This window comes from Camellia sinensis, chromosome 2 (assembly GCF_055761805.1).
Source record: "Camellia sinensis isolate YWXY chromosome 2, ASM5576180v1, whole genome shotgun sequence".
NCBI lineage: Eukaryota > Viridiplantae > Streptophyta > Magnoliopsida > Ericales > Theaceae > Camellia > Camellia sinensis.
In genome coordinates this window covers 28,640,337-28,657,002 of record NC_138962.1, presented here as the reverse complement: position 1 = coordinate 28,657,002, position 16,666 = coordinate 28,640,337, and the positions used below count along the sequence as shown (strand labels likewise).

The 16,666-nt window shown below is 36.9% G+C and overlaps 1 protein-coding gene across 9 annotated transcripts; it reads left to right on the top strand.

The window, feature by feature from the left end:
- The first annotated feature begins 2,718 nt into the window (after nt 1-2,718).
- LOC114301277 (B3 domain-containing transcription factor VRN1) lies at nt 2,719-7,241 on the top strand. Of its 9 annotated transcripts, none has more exons than XM_082905025.1 (6): nt 2,719-3,143; nt 4,142-4,794; nt 4,873-4,934; nt 5,043-5,230; nt 5,318-5,652; nt 6,809-7,241. In XM_082905025.1, exons 1-5 carry the CDS (start codon nt 3,024-3,026, stop codon nt 5,645-5,647), a joined length of 1,353 nt encoding a protein of 450 aa, XP_082761151.1. In that variant the 5' UTR covers nt 2,719-3,023; the 3' UTR covers nt 5,648-5,652; nt 6,809-7,241. The 9 variants fall into 9 exon arrangements, with proteins under 9 accessions (XP_082761151.1, XP_082761147.1, XP_082761157.1 ...); XM_082905021.1 differs by having other exon boundaries at nt 5,318-5,656; XM_082905031.1 differs by having other exon boundaries at nt 5,318-5,656; nt 6,752-7,241.
- Nucleotides 7,242-16,666: the final 9,425 nt, after the last annotated feature.

The window sequence follows — 16,666 nt, the reverse complement described above, 5'->3', positions numbered from 1 at the left end:
ACCCCTAATAAGGAGTTACACTTGGATATGGGTCCAAGCCTATCTATATATATGCATGTGATAGCCATCAAACACAGACGTTGTTTTGTGAATAGAATAGGCTTGAAACTCTGTCTCTTTCACTTTTTTCATATAGTTCTGTAAAAGTGTTATGTAAGTGGGCTTTTTACACATTCAAGGTTTGATCATTCAAGGATAAAGATTCAAAGGCTTGAACATCATGGCAGGAGGTGTTCTTCTTTCTGAATTAAAATTATTTTAATTCTCACACGAAATACTTCAGTGTTAAGGTACAATGATATGTAATAATAATTAAACAAGATATATGTATAATCCACCCAATTTATTTGTATCAAGTATACAAAAAAAAATTATATATATATACACAAAGATAAGGGTTCAGTTTGTCTCTAGTTAGAGATTAAGATTGGACCTAACAATTCGCACCTTGGCTCATTTTTTGGTTCCGTTTTAATGATTCAAGCAGTTCACATTCTAGGATTCGTCGAGTATATCATTCATGTAAAAAATCAAATCAATCGGATAACGGTAATTACATATTCGAATAAGTTTTACATATAAAAAAAAAGGACGGCAAAAAATAAACAGTTCATATAAAATTGATTCGAACGCATAGTTACCATTATCCGATCGATTTGATTTTTTACATAGATGATATACTTAACAAATTCTAAAATGTGAATAATTCAAATAATCGAACCGGGACCTAAAATGGGCCCACAGTATGGACTGGTGGGTCCAGTCTTGATCTCCAAATGGAGACAAACTGGACTCTAAAAATAATATCAGGTTTGACCACGATAATAAATCAAATTCTAACATTTTAATTGTTTTAATTTAAACATATATTTTTAAAATGATATTAATTTTAATCATCTGTTTTGTTTCAGTACAGAGAACGGACAATGCGGATAATTTAATAATTATTTTTTTCTACTTTATTAATATTGACAACCATCTCTCACCCTTACCGTTGGGTAATTCTATTTACACACTTTTACTTGTCTTAGTATACATCATTTACTCAATTCACATCATACACAAATTACAAATTACAACTTTTAATTTTATCTCAATGCACACAAATAATTTTCTGATAATACTAAACTACCCTTATCTTCTCTAATAAATCCTAACCCTAACCATCATCGAGCAAACACTACCTCTTACCGGTGTCGTTCCATTCTCAGTCTCTCTCAACCTCCCACGGCCGCCGCCCCTCCCCAGCCTCTTTCCCCTTGCCGCCGTTGCCTCTTCCTCTCCAACCTCTCTTTCTTTCATCGTAGCCTCTTTTTGTTAGTCCCTTATCGTTCTCTCTTTCCGCTACTGCCGCTGTAATTTTTTTCCACTCAGTTGCGATCGCTAGATCGCAATCTCTCTTCCATCTGCGATTTCTCTCTCTCTCTCTCTCACTCACAATTACAAATAACCATCAGCCTTCGCCACTATCATTGCCAGCAACCCCTTTAGCCTTTCATTCCCGACGACAACGCTGCAACTCTCCATTGCCAACAACCCCTTTCAATAACCCTCCGTCATGATCCATCCCTTATCTAGCTAGGGTTTGGGTTGGGTTTCTAGATCTAGGGTTTGAGCAATAGGAAGAAAAAGGGTTTGGGTTACTAGATCTAGGGTTTGAAAAATAAAAAAAAAGAAGAGAAGGGGTTGCGGATTGGGCTGCAGGAGATATTGGGATTGGAGAGGAAGAAGGTGGGGCTAATTGTAGAGGGTGGAGAAGGGTGATGGACAACAAAGGGGTGGACAATAGAGCTGGGGATGTGCTATCGGATTGAAGAGAGTAGACTAGACTGGGAGAGGGATTGGTGGTGACTGCACCGGCAAGGGTTAGAAAAGGGCGATGAGATGGCACTGGCAGAAGGAGAGGAATGCTATGAAGGTGGTGATGATTGAAAGGAAGAGAGGTGGCTACCAATGGCTGACAGTGACGAAGGTTAGGATTGATTTGAGAGGGAAGGAAAGAGAGAAAGGTATGAGTGTGTTGATGATTTGATTGAAGGATAGAAATGTACTAAATTATTTTTTAAAAATAATATAAATTAAAAATAATAATAATGTATAAATAGAATTACTTTTACCGTTGCCCATCACCCCCTCTTTATTTTTCTCTATTCACTAAACAGTTAAAAATTTAATTTATAATTTGTAATATATATATTTTTTTTGAATAACCACGGTTGCTGTACAACATCACTGACAAAAAAAGTAATTATATTGTATAAATTGCCTCTGTTCCATTACTTATAACTAATAAATAGTTAAAATTGAAAGTTTAAATTAAAAAGTTAAAATTTAATTTATAATTTATTATTTTTTTATTTCTCAAAAAAAAAAAAATCCTCCATCTTAAAATAATGGTTCTTTTTAAAAAATTTAATTTTTTTAATAGTATAATTATTATATTTTAAAAATATTAATTTTTTAAAATTACACTTTAATAATACATTTTTTGAAAATATTAATTATCATAATTATACCTTTTGTGTTATTAATAAATTTAAAAGAAAAAAATAGTAAATTTATATTATTTTATTTTTATTATTTTTTAAAAAATTAAAAAATAAAATAAAATAAAAAACTAATATTTTACAACAGAGTAAGTGAAAACACAAAAAAAAAAAAGAAAAAAAAGAAAAAAAGAAGGGGTCATAGTGTAGTGGAGACCCACAAAATGTACCTGTCATCCTGTAATTTTTTTTTTCATTGGGTAATGTGTCTTGTAATATAAAAAGGAAGGTTCACAGTTGGACACCAAACTTTACTTTTTTTTTTTTTTTTTTTAATTTAATTTTTTTTTATTTTGCTAGCAGAGAAAGAACCAACTTTACTTATGCAATGGTGATGAACTGAACCATTTCGAAACCCCAATTCATATTAAAAATCTAAGCACATCAACACATAGACGAAGATGAAGATGGATTGATTGATTGACCCATCAATTTCCGATCACCGTTACTGAAATCTGACCAATTTCTGGGAATCAAATGGGTCAGCAGGGTTTAGTAACCGACGCCGATTACCGTTGGTCGAGTTCTCTGGCGAGCAATAAGTCTCCAATCTTCTATAGAATGATGGGTTCTTCAATTCTTCAAGACAACAAACTGGTAATTTAATCTTTCTCACTCATAGTCTCTTATAGGGTATGCGTTTTCATGCCGATCAAAAAAAAAAAAAAAAAAGGGTATGTGTTTTCATGTTTCTATGGGTGAGTTGGTAGATGTAGACTCAAACCCAGAACCTGTTTGGTTGCCGTGGAACCCAGGAAGAAGAACTTATTTTTGGAGTCTTTTTACTGTTTTTGTTTTCCAATTAAAAGAAACTGAAGAAGAAAAATTAGCCCTCTTTTGTTGTCCTGTTATTGGTCAAGCACTGTTCTCAAAGGGAAAGAGAAAACCCAGAACTTGTTTGGTTGCCGTGAAACCCAGGAAGAAAATAAACTTATTAATGTAGATGAAAATTTAGCCCTTTTTTCCTGAAGGGAAAAATTGACGTCAGAAGACCTAAAAAAACAAAATTGGATCTTGTGTCTTCTCTTTGCCCTTTTGTTTTCAGAAATAGAAACACAACACAGCTGAGCTAGGTCAACTTCTTGGACTAGGGTTAATTAGGTGGAGCTTTTGTTCCTTCATGAAAAAGTTTGTATTTTTGTGTGTTGTTTGTAAAATTTCTTCATACATCAGCGTCTCTGTAAAATTTATTTGGTGTATTTTCAAGTCCTGATGTCCAGTATCTGGAAAATCCAAAAAATTGTTAGTTGGTTGGAAACACTAATAGTTATTTATAAATAGCTTGGAAAATACATCAAACCGAAGAATCAATAATATAAGAAAAGTTGAACAAGGAGCCAACAATCACTATTGTCAATACAAGAAAAAACCCATATCAGGGAAGAAACAATCAACTCAAGTGAGATATCCAATAACGGGGAGAAAATAATCAAACTTTGTCTTTGACAAGATTGACAGCCTTAACTCCCAATTGGTAGTCTAACACGCTTTGTTACTTTACTGTCACGATAATGTAATTATGCATTATGGACATTTCTCCTTGATCTCATTTTTTCCATTGAAATAAACGTTGTAAATTGATTTTTGTCACACAGAGACTCCCGGGGAAGTTTGTCAGGAAGCTTGGGAATGTTTTTCCTGCTGTTGCTACTCTCACAACTCCTAATGGTTGTGCTTGGAAAGTCGGATTAAAGGTAATTGACGACAAGGTTTGGTTCACTGAAGGTTGGCATGAATTCGTAAAACACCAATCTATCCGTGTGGGATATCTTTTAGTCTTCATATACATGGGGAATTCAAATTTCAGTGTGAATATATATGATTTGGGTACTGCTGAGATAAAATATCAATGTAATAATTCTGAAGGGCCCAGTGGTGGCAACTGGTGTTCAGTACCATATAAGGGAGGAGCAGCAGATGATGACTCAGTTGAAATTTTGAATTCCCGTAGCCAAACGCCTACATCTTTGGAAAACAAGGCTTTTTACGAAACTCTCTATCAACAAAAGCTTGGTAAAAGTTATGATCATCAAGGGATTAGAGAAGCTGATAGTATTATAGAGTTTCAAGCCAAAATGAACAGAACTGGAATTTCCAACTCACATGGGTCTGTGTCGGATGAAGCAAGGGGTCACGCTGCTAAGATGTTTCCATATGTTCAATATACAGGAGGCAACTTCAATGGAGCTGATCTTAAAAACTCCCATTACAAGGCCAATGGAGGAAACTTACATGTAGATATTGGAAGGTCAGTAGCCCGATCCACTCGAGATATAGGTATTCAGTGTAGTAACACTGAGTTTATGACAACTGCATATGAAAACAGATTGCATTCGTTGAATCAAAGACATGAAATAACCCGAAAAAGAAAACGAGAAAGCGGACCTTGTAAGCTCTTCAACATTAAATGCTCCTTTCATTCTGGAATTCTCTGTGACTTGATTTCTGTCATATAATAACTAATGTGATAAAATACTGATGAATGTGAATTATCAGCTAAGCACGGAAGTGAAGTACAAATTCCTGGCACTGAAACAAGTCGTGGAACTTTCTTGAGGAAGTGGAAAGTAGTAACTCCTGAAGAAAAAGAGAGAGTGCTTAACACATCAAAATTGTTTCAGTCTGAATATCCTTTCTGCAGGGTTATCTTGCGACGGTCCTATGTATACAAGGGAATTGGCTTGGTGAGCCATTAATTTGTGTTGTACCTGATCTTTTATTTTCAAATAAAAAAACTCTTTTACTTTTTTTAAACTCCTTTTCCTGTGCAGCATATGCCGGCCTCCTTTGCTGAAAAGTATCTCGGTGGGGTTTCAGGATTCATAACACTTCAGGTTTCTAGCGGGGAAAAGTGGCCTGTTCGGTGCATGTGGAGAGATGGTTCAGCTAAGTTAAGCAAAGGTTGGCCTGAATTTGTATCCACTAACAAGTTGGAGGAGGGTGATGTTTGTGTCTTTGAGCTGATCAAGATGGGGGAGGTTGTGCTTAAAGTTACGATTTTTCGTGTTGCTGAAGCTGCAGCAGAACCAGTGAACCAACTTCCAAAGGAACATCTCAGCCGAACCAGCCAGTTTGCCAGTGCTTATGATCTGAATGGCTGAAATTTGTAGGTGATCTTTCTTCTTTAGGCAGCCCTGTCAACTTGTTAAAATGGAATTATTTTGAAGTTAAATCTCTAGACACTTTTTGTTGTTTGTGAGTCTGTATAGAAATTTGCTTCACTTTGGTTGGCCCACAAATAGATGCTTGATTATAATTCTGTCAGATTGGAGAAGGGCAGTGGATTTCTTCACAACCTTCTTCGTTTTTATTTCTTAGTTGTTTTCCCCCCATTTTTGGTGCCACCACCAACAATTCGGGCACAGAATCAACCATCAACAAGTATAACAATATCTTTCATTATATATGTTCTCTCTCATTATATATGTTAGGATAGGTTGCTTATTTCCAATGATCAAAACCTTGGAAGTCTGTAATCTTGGGGTTTTTGGGTTGGTAGGTGTTTTTAGTTCTCTTAGAATGATTGAGTTCACCACTTGAAAGTATCATTTTGGCAAATAATGCATTGGTCCTGTTGCTGAGCAAGGTATATGACTTGTTTCTAACCTGTGCATGTCACTATTCTTATTTCTCTCACCTTTGCACTATGTTTGGATCATGATTTGGATAGAGATTTTAAAAGGGAAAGGGAAATGGGAAAAAAAAAACTAGCTTATATTTCATTCATATTTCTCTCACCTTTTTCTTTTCTCTTTCCAAATCTTTACCCAAAGTCATGATTCAAGCACAGCCTTAGGGACCAGTCCATTTATAAGACTGTACTTTTATGCATTGGAAAGACATTTTTCTTCAAAATTGGTAATGGTCCTTTGTCTTGAATTCCTGGGAGCAGTGCTCAATATGCACTTGACAGCAGCTCGAGTGCCTGATATGCTGTGACAAATGCTCAACAGGAGCCTGACTTGAGCTCAAGCGCCTGAGTTGCTGGGGCTAGTGCCCGATAGGTGTTTGACCTGTGATTGAGCGGATGATATGCTCGGCCTAGTGCTTGACATGTGCTTGTCCTGAGCTTGAGTGTCTGATTTGCTGTGGCTAGTGGTTGCAAGTGCTCACATGAGCTCGAGTGCTATTGGCACTACTCAGGCCCATTTTCTAATCTTCTTGTCACTGAATCAGTTTTAATGCTCATATCTCATGTTTTTCAGATCTATGATGACGGTTATAGAAGCTTAGGATCAATTCTTTTTTTTTCCTCCCTACAGGAGCTCTATAACTTGATCATCAAGACTCCATTGATGAATCCTCTATGTTCTTCAATCTAGAAATCAAAATCATGGGTTTGAATCATTCAATTCATCTAGATTGAGTTTGAATTCGCAAAAAACCATATACCTTCAACACAACACCATGTACCTATGAGTATCGGAGCTATGGTAAAGGGAGATTAGTGCTTGATGCTTCATGGTGATTGTTGACTCAATGGAGCTTGATGGATCAAGGCTGCTGTGGAGAGAAGATCAAGCTTTTTTAAGCTTGTGGTGAGCTCAATTGTAGGGAAAGCTTGGATAAGAGTTTGTAAATCTTTCAATTATGCCTTGCAACTGTTTGATGCAGTGATATATGGTTACTGGGTGTTGGGATTATGTTTTTCGTCTTTAATGGGATTGCTCTTTCCGTAGGATTTCTACACGTCAACTTTGGAGTCTCTTGATTGATTGCTCTCTAATTGACTAAATTGTTAGTTGTGTGTTTAGAACTGCTCAATTGGTATCATTGGTGGATTAATTGTTTAGTTGAATGTGCAAATAATTGTCGAGAGTTCAATTATACACTTGCTTGTGGTAAGATTGGTGGTAATATGTTAAAATTGGCTTATTCACCCCTCTGTTCGTGTTGATTCCGTGTCTCTGGTTGTTTCTGTGGCCTAAGTATTTTTGAGAAATCAATAGCATGTTTGTAAGGATGATGTGGCTATTTTGCATTTTCCATCATTTGTTTATAATGAAGTGAAGAACTGACAGGCCACCTCAACTAGTGGAGATTTTTGGGTAATATGTCTGGCTTGTAGAGAGCATTGCTCTATACGGCCAATGTAACATTGCAATTTTTGGATTTTTTTTTTTTTAAAATTTGAAATATAATTTATATATCTAGGGGCGGTGCTAAGCAGCGCAGGCAGGTACTTGCTATGAGTGACAAATTGTACAGATGTAAGCTAAAGGAGTGTTGTTACCCTCCGTTGCGTTTGACAAAAATTGAACTTCTCATGGGAAGTGAGAAAATGCCGTTGCCTAGATGTCCTTGGTGCTGCATCTGTGTTTGTTTGCGTGTTTGGTATATCCACTAACAATTGATGAATTTATAACTTGGCATAAAGAACTCTGAATTAATTTGATTTTTTAGAGGAAATTTAATTTGATTTGAACGATTACTATGCTGCGAATTCTTTATTTAGGATGGAAAAATATAATATTTTGATCAAAACTATGGGGAATTATCACTTTATACTATTCAACTACATGCCCCCTAAGCTTTCTACTACACTTTTTAATGGGCATTTACATTATGATTTGTCTTCATAGTATCAAACTCTTTCATACTTAATATAAACCTTATTATTTGAAACAAGAAAGAGAATATAACCAAACCAAACCAAACCAAAGCCTAAGTCTTATCAAATGGGGTCGGTTACATGAATCCTTCTTCTTCACGCGGTCCTATCAAAAGCTATTTCATTAGTCAAGTTAAGTAGATTTATATATCTATTTATAACGCTAGTTAACGTTAATCTAGGTTTATCTCGTCCCCTAACACTTCCATCTACCGTTACAGTATCGTATCTCTTCACTACTGTCTCTGTTGGTCTCCGTTGAATATGACTAAACCATCTCAAACGATTCTCTCTCAACTTATCTTCTATCGGTACTACTCCTATCCATTCTCGAACACACTCATTCCTAATCCTGTCTTGTTTAGTTTTACCACACATCCACCTTAGCATTCTCATCTCAGCCACACTCATCTTATCTATATGTTATTTCTTGGTTGCCCAATACTCCATCCCATACAATATAGCTGGTCTAATAGCCGTTCTATAAAACTTACATTTTAGCCTAGTGGGTATTCGTTTATCGCACAATACCCCAGACGCACTTCTCCACTTACACTATCCCGCCTTGATCCTATGGGCCACATCTGCATCAATCTCTCCCACTGTTGTGATAATCGACCCTAAATAGCGAAAATGTTTACTCTTAGGCAGTTCTTGGTTCTCAATCTTTATTTCTCATCTGCTTTCATTTTTACTGTTACTAAATTTACACTCCATGTACTCTGTCTTAGTTCTGCTTATTCGGAATCCTTTAGATTCAAGAGTTTTTCTCCAAATCTCTAACTTTGTGTTAACTCCTTCTTTAGTCTCATCCACTAGCACAATATTGTCTGCAAAAAGCATACATCATGGCACGTCATCCTGAATATTTATCGTCAACTCGTCCATAACTAAAGCAAAAAGATAAGGACTTAAGGTAGATCCTTGGTATAACCCTACAGTGATGGGAAATTCATTTGTCTCTCAAGTTGGCGATCTAATAGTGGTCACCACCCTTTCATACATGTCCTTAATCACGTCAATGTAACCTTTTCTCACCCATTTCTTCTCTAACACGCACCATATTATATCCCGGGGCACTCTGTCATATGTTTTCTCAAGGTCGATAAACACCATATGAATGTCTCTTCTCTTTTCTTTATACTTTTCTATTGCTCTCCTCAAAAGATAGATCGCTTCTATTGTTGGCCTACCATGCATAAACCCAAATTGATTCTCTGACACCTCTTTTATGTCTCGTAATCAACGTTCCATCACCCTCTCCCACACTTTCATTATATGACATATTAGCTTGATTTCTCTATAGTTGTTACAATTCTGGACATCACCTTCATTCTTATAGATTGGCACTAAAATACTATTCCTCCACTCATCTGGCATGTTCCTAGTCAACAAAATTTTGTTAAACAACCTAGTCAACCAAGCAACTCCTTTTTTACCCAAACACTTTCAAGCTTCAATAGGGATATCATCGGGTCCTAAAGCCTTATTTGATTTCATCTTCTTAAGTGCAATTTCCACTTCAAAGTTTCTAATCCTGCGATAGAACCTATAGTCTTGGTTTATCGTATTACTGGTCATTTCTTCCCCTATTGTTGTACCTCTATGTTCCTCATTTAATAGTTTCTCAAAATAATTCTTCCATCTTTCCTTAATCTCATCATCCTTCACCAATATCTTAGAATCCTCACTCTTGACGCATTTTACTTGATTAAAAACTCTTGTTTTCCTCTCCCGTATCTTAACAAGTTTGTATACCCTCTTCTCTCCTTCCTTACTATCTAGTCTAATACATAGGTCATCATAAGCTTTCAACTCAGTCTCTCTCACTACTTTTTTGACCTCCTTATTAGCCAATCTATAGCTCTCAAGATTTTCCTCAGTTCTATCCTTCTGGCACTTTTTAAAGCATTCTTTTTTTGCCCTAACTACCGCTTGAACCTCTTCCCTCCACCACCATGTTTCCCTAGAGCTGGGTCCCGTTCCTTTCGACTCTCCAAGTACCTCCCTTGAGATTCTCCTCATACAATTGGCCATCGAGTTCCACACAGTGTTAGCATCACCTTCTAAGTCCCAAGTACCTTCCTTATCCATTCGATTCTTAAATATTTCTATTTTATCCCTGTTTAGGTCCCATCATCTCGTCCTACGATGCCCACTATCCTTCCTAACTTGGTATTGCCCTCTAAAACATAAATCTAGTACCAAAATCTTATGTTGAGAGACCAAACTCTCTCCAGGGATCACCTTACAATCATTGCATTTTAGGCGGTCCACTTTTCTCACTAAAAAGTAATCTATTTGACGCTCAACTAATCCACTCAAAAAAGAGAATATACGACTATATATATATACTCACACCACACAGAAGTATTTTGTATAAATAATAATGTGCATCAATTAACAACTCAATTTTAGAGGATTTGAATTATTACTTGATAAGGTTTGAAATCAATTAGACTAAAAAATAGTCTATAATGATGAAAGAACTCATCATAATAATGAGTAATGTTAACTGATAATAAATGTGTAATCATTTTTCTAATTAATTTTTGGGTAATTATTTAGTACGTCTAAAATATCACGTGGTATTTTTGCCTCATTTAATAATACAGTGTAAAATTTTATGAACATCTTTATTTGGTAATTGAAAAATTAAAAAAGATCGGTTAATGTATTTTTGTGATTCTTCATTTATAGTAGTATCATATAAATATTTTTACATGACACTCCAGAATTACTCAATAATTATTATTAATCTAGGAACTATGGGAGGTAAAATTCGAGTTAGTTATAAGCCACGTTGACCAGTGGTCAAGGCACTGCCTGGCAACGAAATTGAGTTGAACGTGCAATTACGTGGCCAAACTTCACCTTTGGTCACGATAGGCCCAAATAAAGGGTGGATCAAGTCAATCAAAAGTTTACTTCACATGAAAATTTGCATACCTATTCTTAAAATAGTAAGTCTATATGCGTAAAAATTAAACATAGAATATGATACAACTTTGATAAAAAAAGAATAGGACACAATGTGACCTACATGTGTGGGATCCATTTCTTGTGAAAGGACTGTGTCCTATTCTATATTTGATTTTTGTGTTTTTAGTGTTACTATTATTGAATTTTAGCAAACGTGGGATATGATCCCTCACACAACGAAGCGATAAGGTTAAAATTTCTTAATCAACAACCAATACTTAATAGAAAATTAAATATAAAAATTAGTAGGATGCAATATAGTTTCATGCAATCCTTCTAGTCTTATCATTAATAATGTTCCAAATAATTATATTTTGTGTTGAAAAAGACTTTTAAAATCTTGAAGATAAAGTAAGCAATAACTATTTTGAGATTACAAGATTAATATTACAATAAATTATGAAAATCTTATAGAGATTGCATTGATTTAAATGTTAGTTTCCAAAAATATTAAAACAAATAAAATGAATAGATAGAGTTAACGGTATGACATACAAAGATATTGACACGTGAATTAGCATCTGAGATTATGAATGGATTTTAAGATCAATTTAACTTGATGAAGATAAAAATAGAGAATCATGTCAACTAAAAGTTTTTAAAATAAGTATAAATTTAACTTGATGAAAGATAAAGATAGAGAATCACGTCAACTAAAAGTTTTTAAAATGAGTATAAATTTAACTTGACGAAAGATAAAGGTAGAGAACTACATCAATTAAAAGTTTCTAAAATGAGTATAAATTTAACTTGACGAAAGATAAAGATAAAAAATCACGTCAACTAAAAATTTCTAAAATGAGTATAAATCAACTGAAGCCCAGTGTAATAACCCTGACCCATGATTAATGTTAATTCATGATTTAATATGCTTAATAAGTTCTTGAGATCAAAACTTGAATTAAATTGCATGTGTGTTACCTTATTTGAGTTTATATCTGTTTAATGCAGAATGATCTGTTCACGTTTCCGATCTATTTTGCAAATTGGAGGCCTTGTCGGCATCCGATCATGAAATTGACTCAAGTTATGTGTTATTTGAAAATTTTAGAATATTATGATAGGTTTGGTTAAAACTCGATTCGGAACCAAATAATTAGACTAATTTAATGCAAAATGATTCCCTTTAACCTCAATTGAACATGTGTCCCTAAGTGGGCCATATACTTGATCCCATTAGGTCATTTTTATATCATCAACTCATGCTCCTATGACACACAAACGTGAGAGAGAAGTGAGAGACTAAGGCCTCGTTTGGCAAGAGGCTATTTTAGCCAATTAGCCAAAAAGTTACTAAATTAGCCAAAAAGCCAACAACCCATACCAAAAAGTCAAAGATTCTCTTTTCTCTCTACTTTTTGCACATCTTTTCGTAATTAGCCAAAAAGTTATCCCAAACATACAAGTTTTTTTTACCTACCTTTTTAGCCAAATAGCCAAAAAGTTACTAAATTAGCCTGTTCCCAAACGAGGCTAAGAAAGGGTTTGGGATCAAGTGAGAAAGGGAAAAATTTGCAAGAAATTGTTGTGAGATTGAAGAGAATTTGTGAGTTTTAACTTCAACACTTGTGAACTCAAGTCTGAAGGTAAGAATTTTATCCTTAAGCCTTGAAATCTAGACTATAATGCATGAACACAAGAGAATTATGTTGAATAATGCAAGAATTGAGTTAGAAATGAAGAGTATTGAGCCATACCATGTATGCATGTATATTTTCTCACATTTTGAGTTTAATTGTTAAGAATTCCCTCATGCATGTCTTGAATTCACCTTTATTTTGGAAAATCATCAAGTTTCATGTTGTTTTGTAGCATTTGATCACGTTTTGAGAAGGTTTAGTTCAAAGAAATTCATGCATGCCATGTTCATGGAACATTCATAAATTTTAAGTTGAATTTTTGCACAATTGGCAAGCTATTGGGCCATGATTTCTTGAAATGATCCCTAATTCATGAAGTTTTATGAGTTTCTAAGGATGTGTTTGGTAACGTTTACGTTTTCAGTTTATATTTACAAAAATTTTATAAACTGGTTTTTGTTTATTTTTAGAAAAACATAAACTACAAACGCGTTTGGTAATTGACAAAATGTTTAAAAAAATTTAAAAATATAAAAAAGAGTGAGAAATGGCAAGTGGTGACGGTGGTTGGTGGGTAGTGGGTGGGTGGTGGGTGACGGTGGCGGGTAGTGGGTGGTAATGAGTGGGAGGTGTGGGTGGTGGTGGCAGGTGGGTGGCGGATGGCGGGTGGTGGTGGGTGGTTGGTGGTGAGTGGTTGATGGTGGGTGGTAGTGGGTGGCGGGTAGGTGGCGGGTGGTGGTGGTGGATGGGTAGGTAACGATGGCGGGTGGCAGCAAGTGGGTGGTGGTGGTGGTGGTGGTGGTGGTGATGGTGGTGGTGGCGGGTGGGTGGTGATGGTGGGTGGGTGTGTGGGTGGCGGTGGCGGGTGATGGGTGGTAGCGAGTGGGTGGTGGTGGTGGTGGCGGTGGGTGGTGGTAGCAAGTGGGTGGCGGATGGCGAGTGGTGGTGGTGATGGTGGTGGGTGGGTGAGTGGGTGACGATGGCGGGTGGTGGATGGTAGCGAGTGGGTGGTGGTGGTGGTGGTGGTGGCGGGTGGGTGGTGATGGTGGTGGGTGGGTGGGTGACGGTGGCGGGTGATGGGTGGTAGCGAGTGGTTGGTGGTGGTGGTGGCGGCGGCGGTGGGTGGTGGGTAGTGGTAGCAAGTGGGTGGCGGATGGCGGGTGGTGGTGTGTAGGTGGCGGGTGGTGATGGTGATGGTGGTGGGTGGGTGGGTGATGGTGGCGAGTGGTAGGTGGTAGCAAGTGGGTGGTGGTGGTGGGTGGTGGTGGTGGGTGGTGGTTGGTGGTGGCAGGTGGGTGGCGGGTGGTAGTGGTGGTGGTGGTGGTGGGTGGGTGGGTGACGGTGGCGGGTGGTAGGTGGTAGTGAGTGGGTAGTGGTGGTGGTGGTGGTGGTGATAGTGGGTGGTGGTGGCAGGTGGCTGGTGGGTGATGGTGGTGGTGGTGGTAGTGGTGGCGGGTGAATGGTGAGTGGTGGTAACAAGTAAGTGGTGGGTGGTGGTGGCGAGCGGTAAATGGTAGTGGCAGGTGGTGGGTGGTGGCGGGTGGATGACAAGTGGGTGGTGGTGGTGGCGAGTGAGTGGCAGGTGGGTGGTGGCTAGCGGGTGGTGGTGGCGGGTGGTAGCAGGTGGGTGGTGAGTGGTGGTTGTGGAGGGTGGGTGGTGGTGGTGGTGGAGGATGGTGGTGGAAAATGGTGGCGGATGGTGGCTAATGTTGGGTGATATAAAAAAAAAAAAAACTGAAAACTCAAAATGGAAACACATTTTTTGTATTTTTATTTTTTGACCAAATTTATAAACTGAAACTACTGATTTATAAATCAAAAATTTTACCAAACAGGTTTTTATTTGAGTTTTTTAAATTTTTGTAAATATAAACAGAAAATTGAAAATGTAAGTGTTACCAAACGGCACCTAAGTGTTTCCTCAAGTTTTGGCCCAGAAAAATCGAGTTTTGATGCTTTAAGAATGAGTTTTGAACTTTGGGAGCAAATTTGGAAATTCTAGAATTTGCACCCTCCGCTCAAGCAAAGTATTATACGCTTGAGTGACCATCTTTGTTTTTACACCTCCGCTCGAGCAACCAAAAGTCCGCTCGAGCGTGAAATGCATGCTCCCAGAAGTTTATGTGTTTTTGCAGATTGCTCGAGCGACAAAAGTCACGCTCGAGCGAGGATTGAGCGTCCGTTGAGCGTGATCAGTACTTTTTCAAAGTTTGCAGACTGCCCGAGCGAAGGAAATTAGGCTCGAGCAAACCCTCAGATCTTGTATGTCCGCTCGAGCGAGGAAAGCCACGCTCGAGCGTGGACCCTATTTTCAGCAAGCTTTGAAAAATATTTTTAAGTATATTTTTGCATCATTATTTCATCCTAGGCATTCCTAGGCCAAGATTAAGACACCATAGTGAGGATAAAGGCTAGAAACACACTAAGAACAAATGAAATACGTTATGTACAATGCGAGCGTGCGTTTCAATGTATGTATCTGACATGTTATGTAGGTCATGCGTTTCAAGTTAAGTGAATTGCCCACCTTATCCGTCTATTTGGAGCCACCGGTTATATGTGAGTAATAACTTTGTAAAGCTATGTTCAATTTATAAGTATTTTGTGAATAATATAAGATGATTTGTTTTTTGAAATATTATTTTCTACATGAGTGAATGGTTGTCCAATGTTTCTGAAATGTATTTGTGGTATCATTAGCTTCAAATGACATCTGTTATCTGTTCTGTTATGTCCCAATTATGGGTCAACTGTAAGTCTCATGAGCCAATTGTTATGGATCCTTATATATACGTCCCATTTATGGGCTAACTGTACGTCTCATGAGCCAACTGTATCGTCTCCATGCACGTGAGTCAATTGTATGCCTTTATGGCCGTCCCTTTATGGGTCAACTGTTTGCTTTTATGACCGTCTCTTTATGGGTCAACTGTTTCTGCTAGTGCTAATGACTGTATCACGTATGATTAACTGCAAATTTTGATTATTAATATGATTCTGAATCTGTATCTGTTATGAACTATGATTTCTGAACATGATATGAATCCATTTTTTATGACTACTAAATTTTGTTTTCTGTAACTGTCTTAAACAACATTTATTAAACCCCTTTACTCTATTATTATTCACTGGGGTCTAATTCACTATTTATATTATGTATGTAGGTGAGCAGGCACGTGACCAGACCTAGAGTTGATGGTCTAAAATTCTATTTTGTCAGCTAACTACCGGGCCTCCTGAGGAGGTTCCTTTTGAGAGGATCACGCCAAGGATTTAGTATGAGTTTGTTCTGTATATCTGTACTTGGGCTAAGCTCCCCTTGACTCTATCTGTGTAATTGGGTGACGTAAGACTAATGTATTTTTGACGTTACATCTGTATATATATATATATATAAGTTTGTTTTGAAGATTTCTGTCTTATGTATGTTTGCACAGTTCTATGAATTATGTAAATTTGTATATTTGCTTCTACAACTCCTATTATATGTTATTTTGTTCTGAGACATTTGGTAATCTAAGGATTACTGGCCGGTTACGACGTTAAATTTATAGGGACGGATTTGGGTCGTGACACACGGACCATACTCAAAAAAAAAAAAAAAATAAATAAAAAAAAAAAATTGTATCATATAGATGATATAGCCTCTGTTTGGCAAGTTGGTTTTTGGGCTTTTTTGGCTATTTTAGCTACAAAAGACAAAATAGGCTATTTTAGTCATAACAAACAAAACATCACATCCAACCCATAATCATTACATTTTTCTCTCACAAAAAAACTCAAAAAAGCCAAAAAACCAAAAAGCCCTTCCCAAACCAAGCTTTTAAGCCCAGACTAAAATAGCCAAAAAAGTCAACCCACTTCCCAAACGGAGGCATAATACAGATTCTTTTTTAAAAATTTTATTTTATGTATATGTTAACCAGTTGGAACAAAATTTTTAGAGT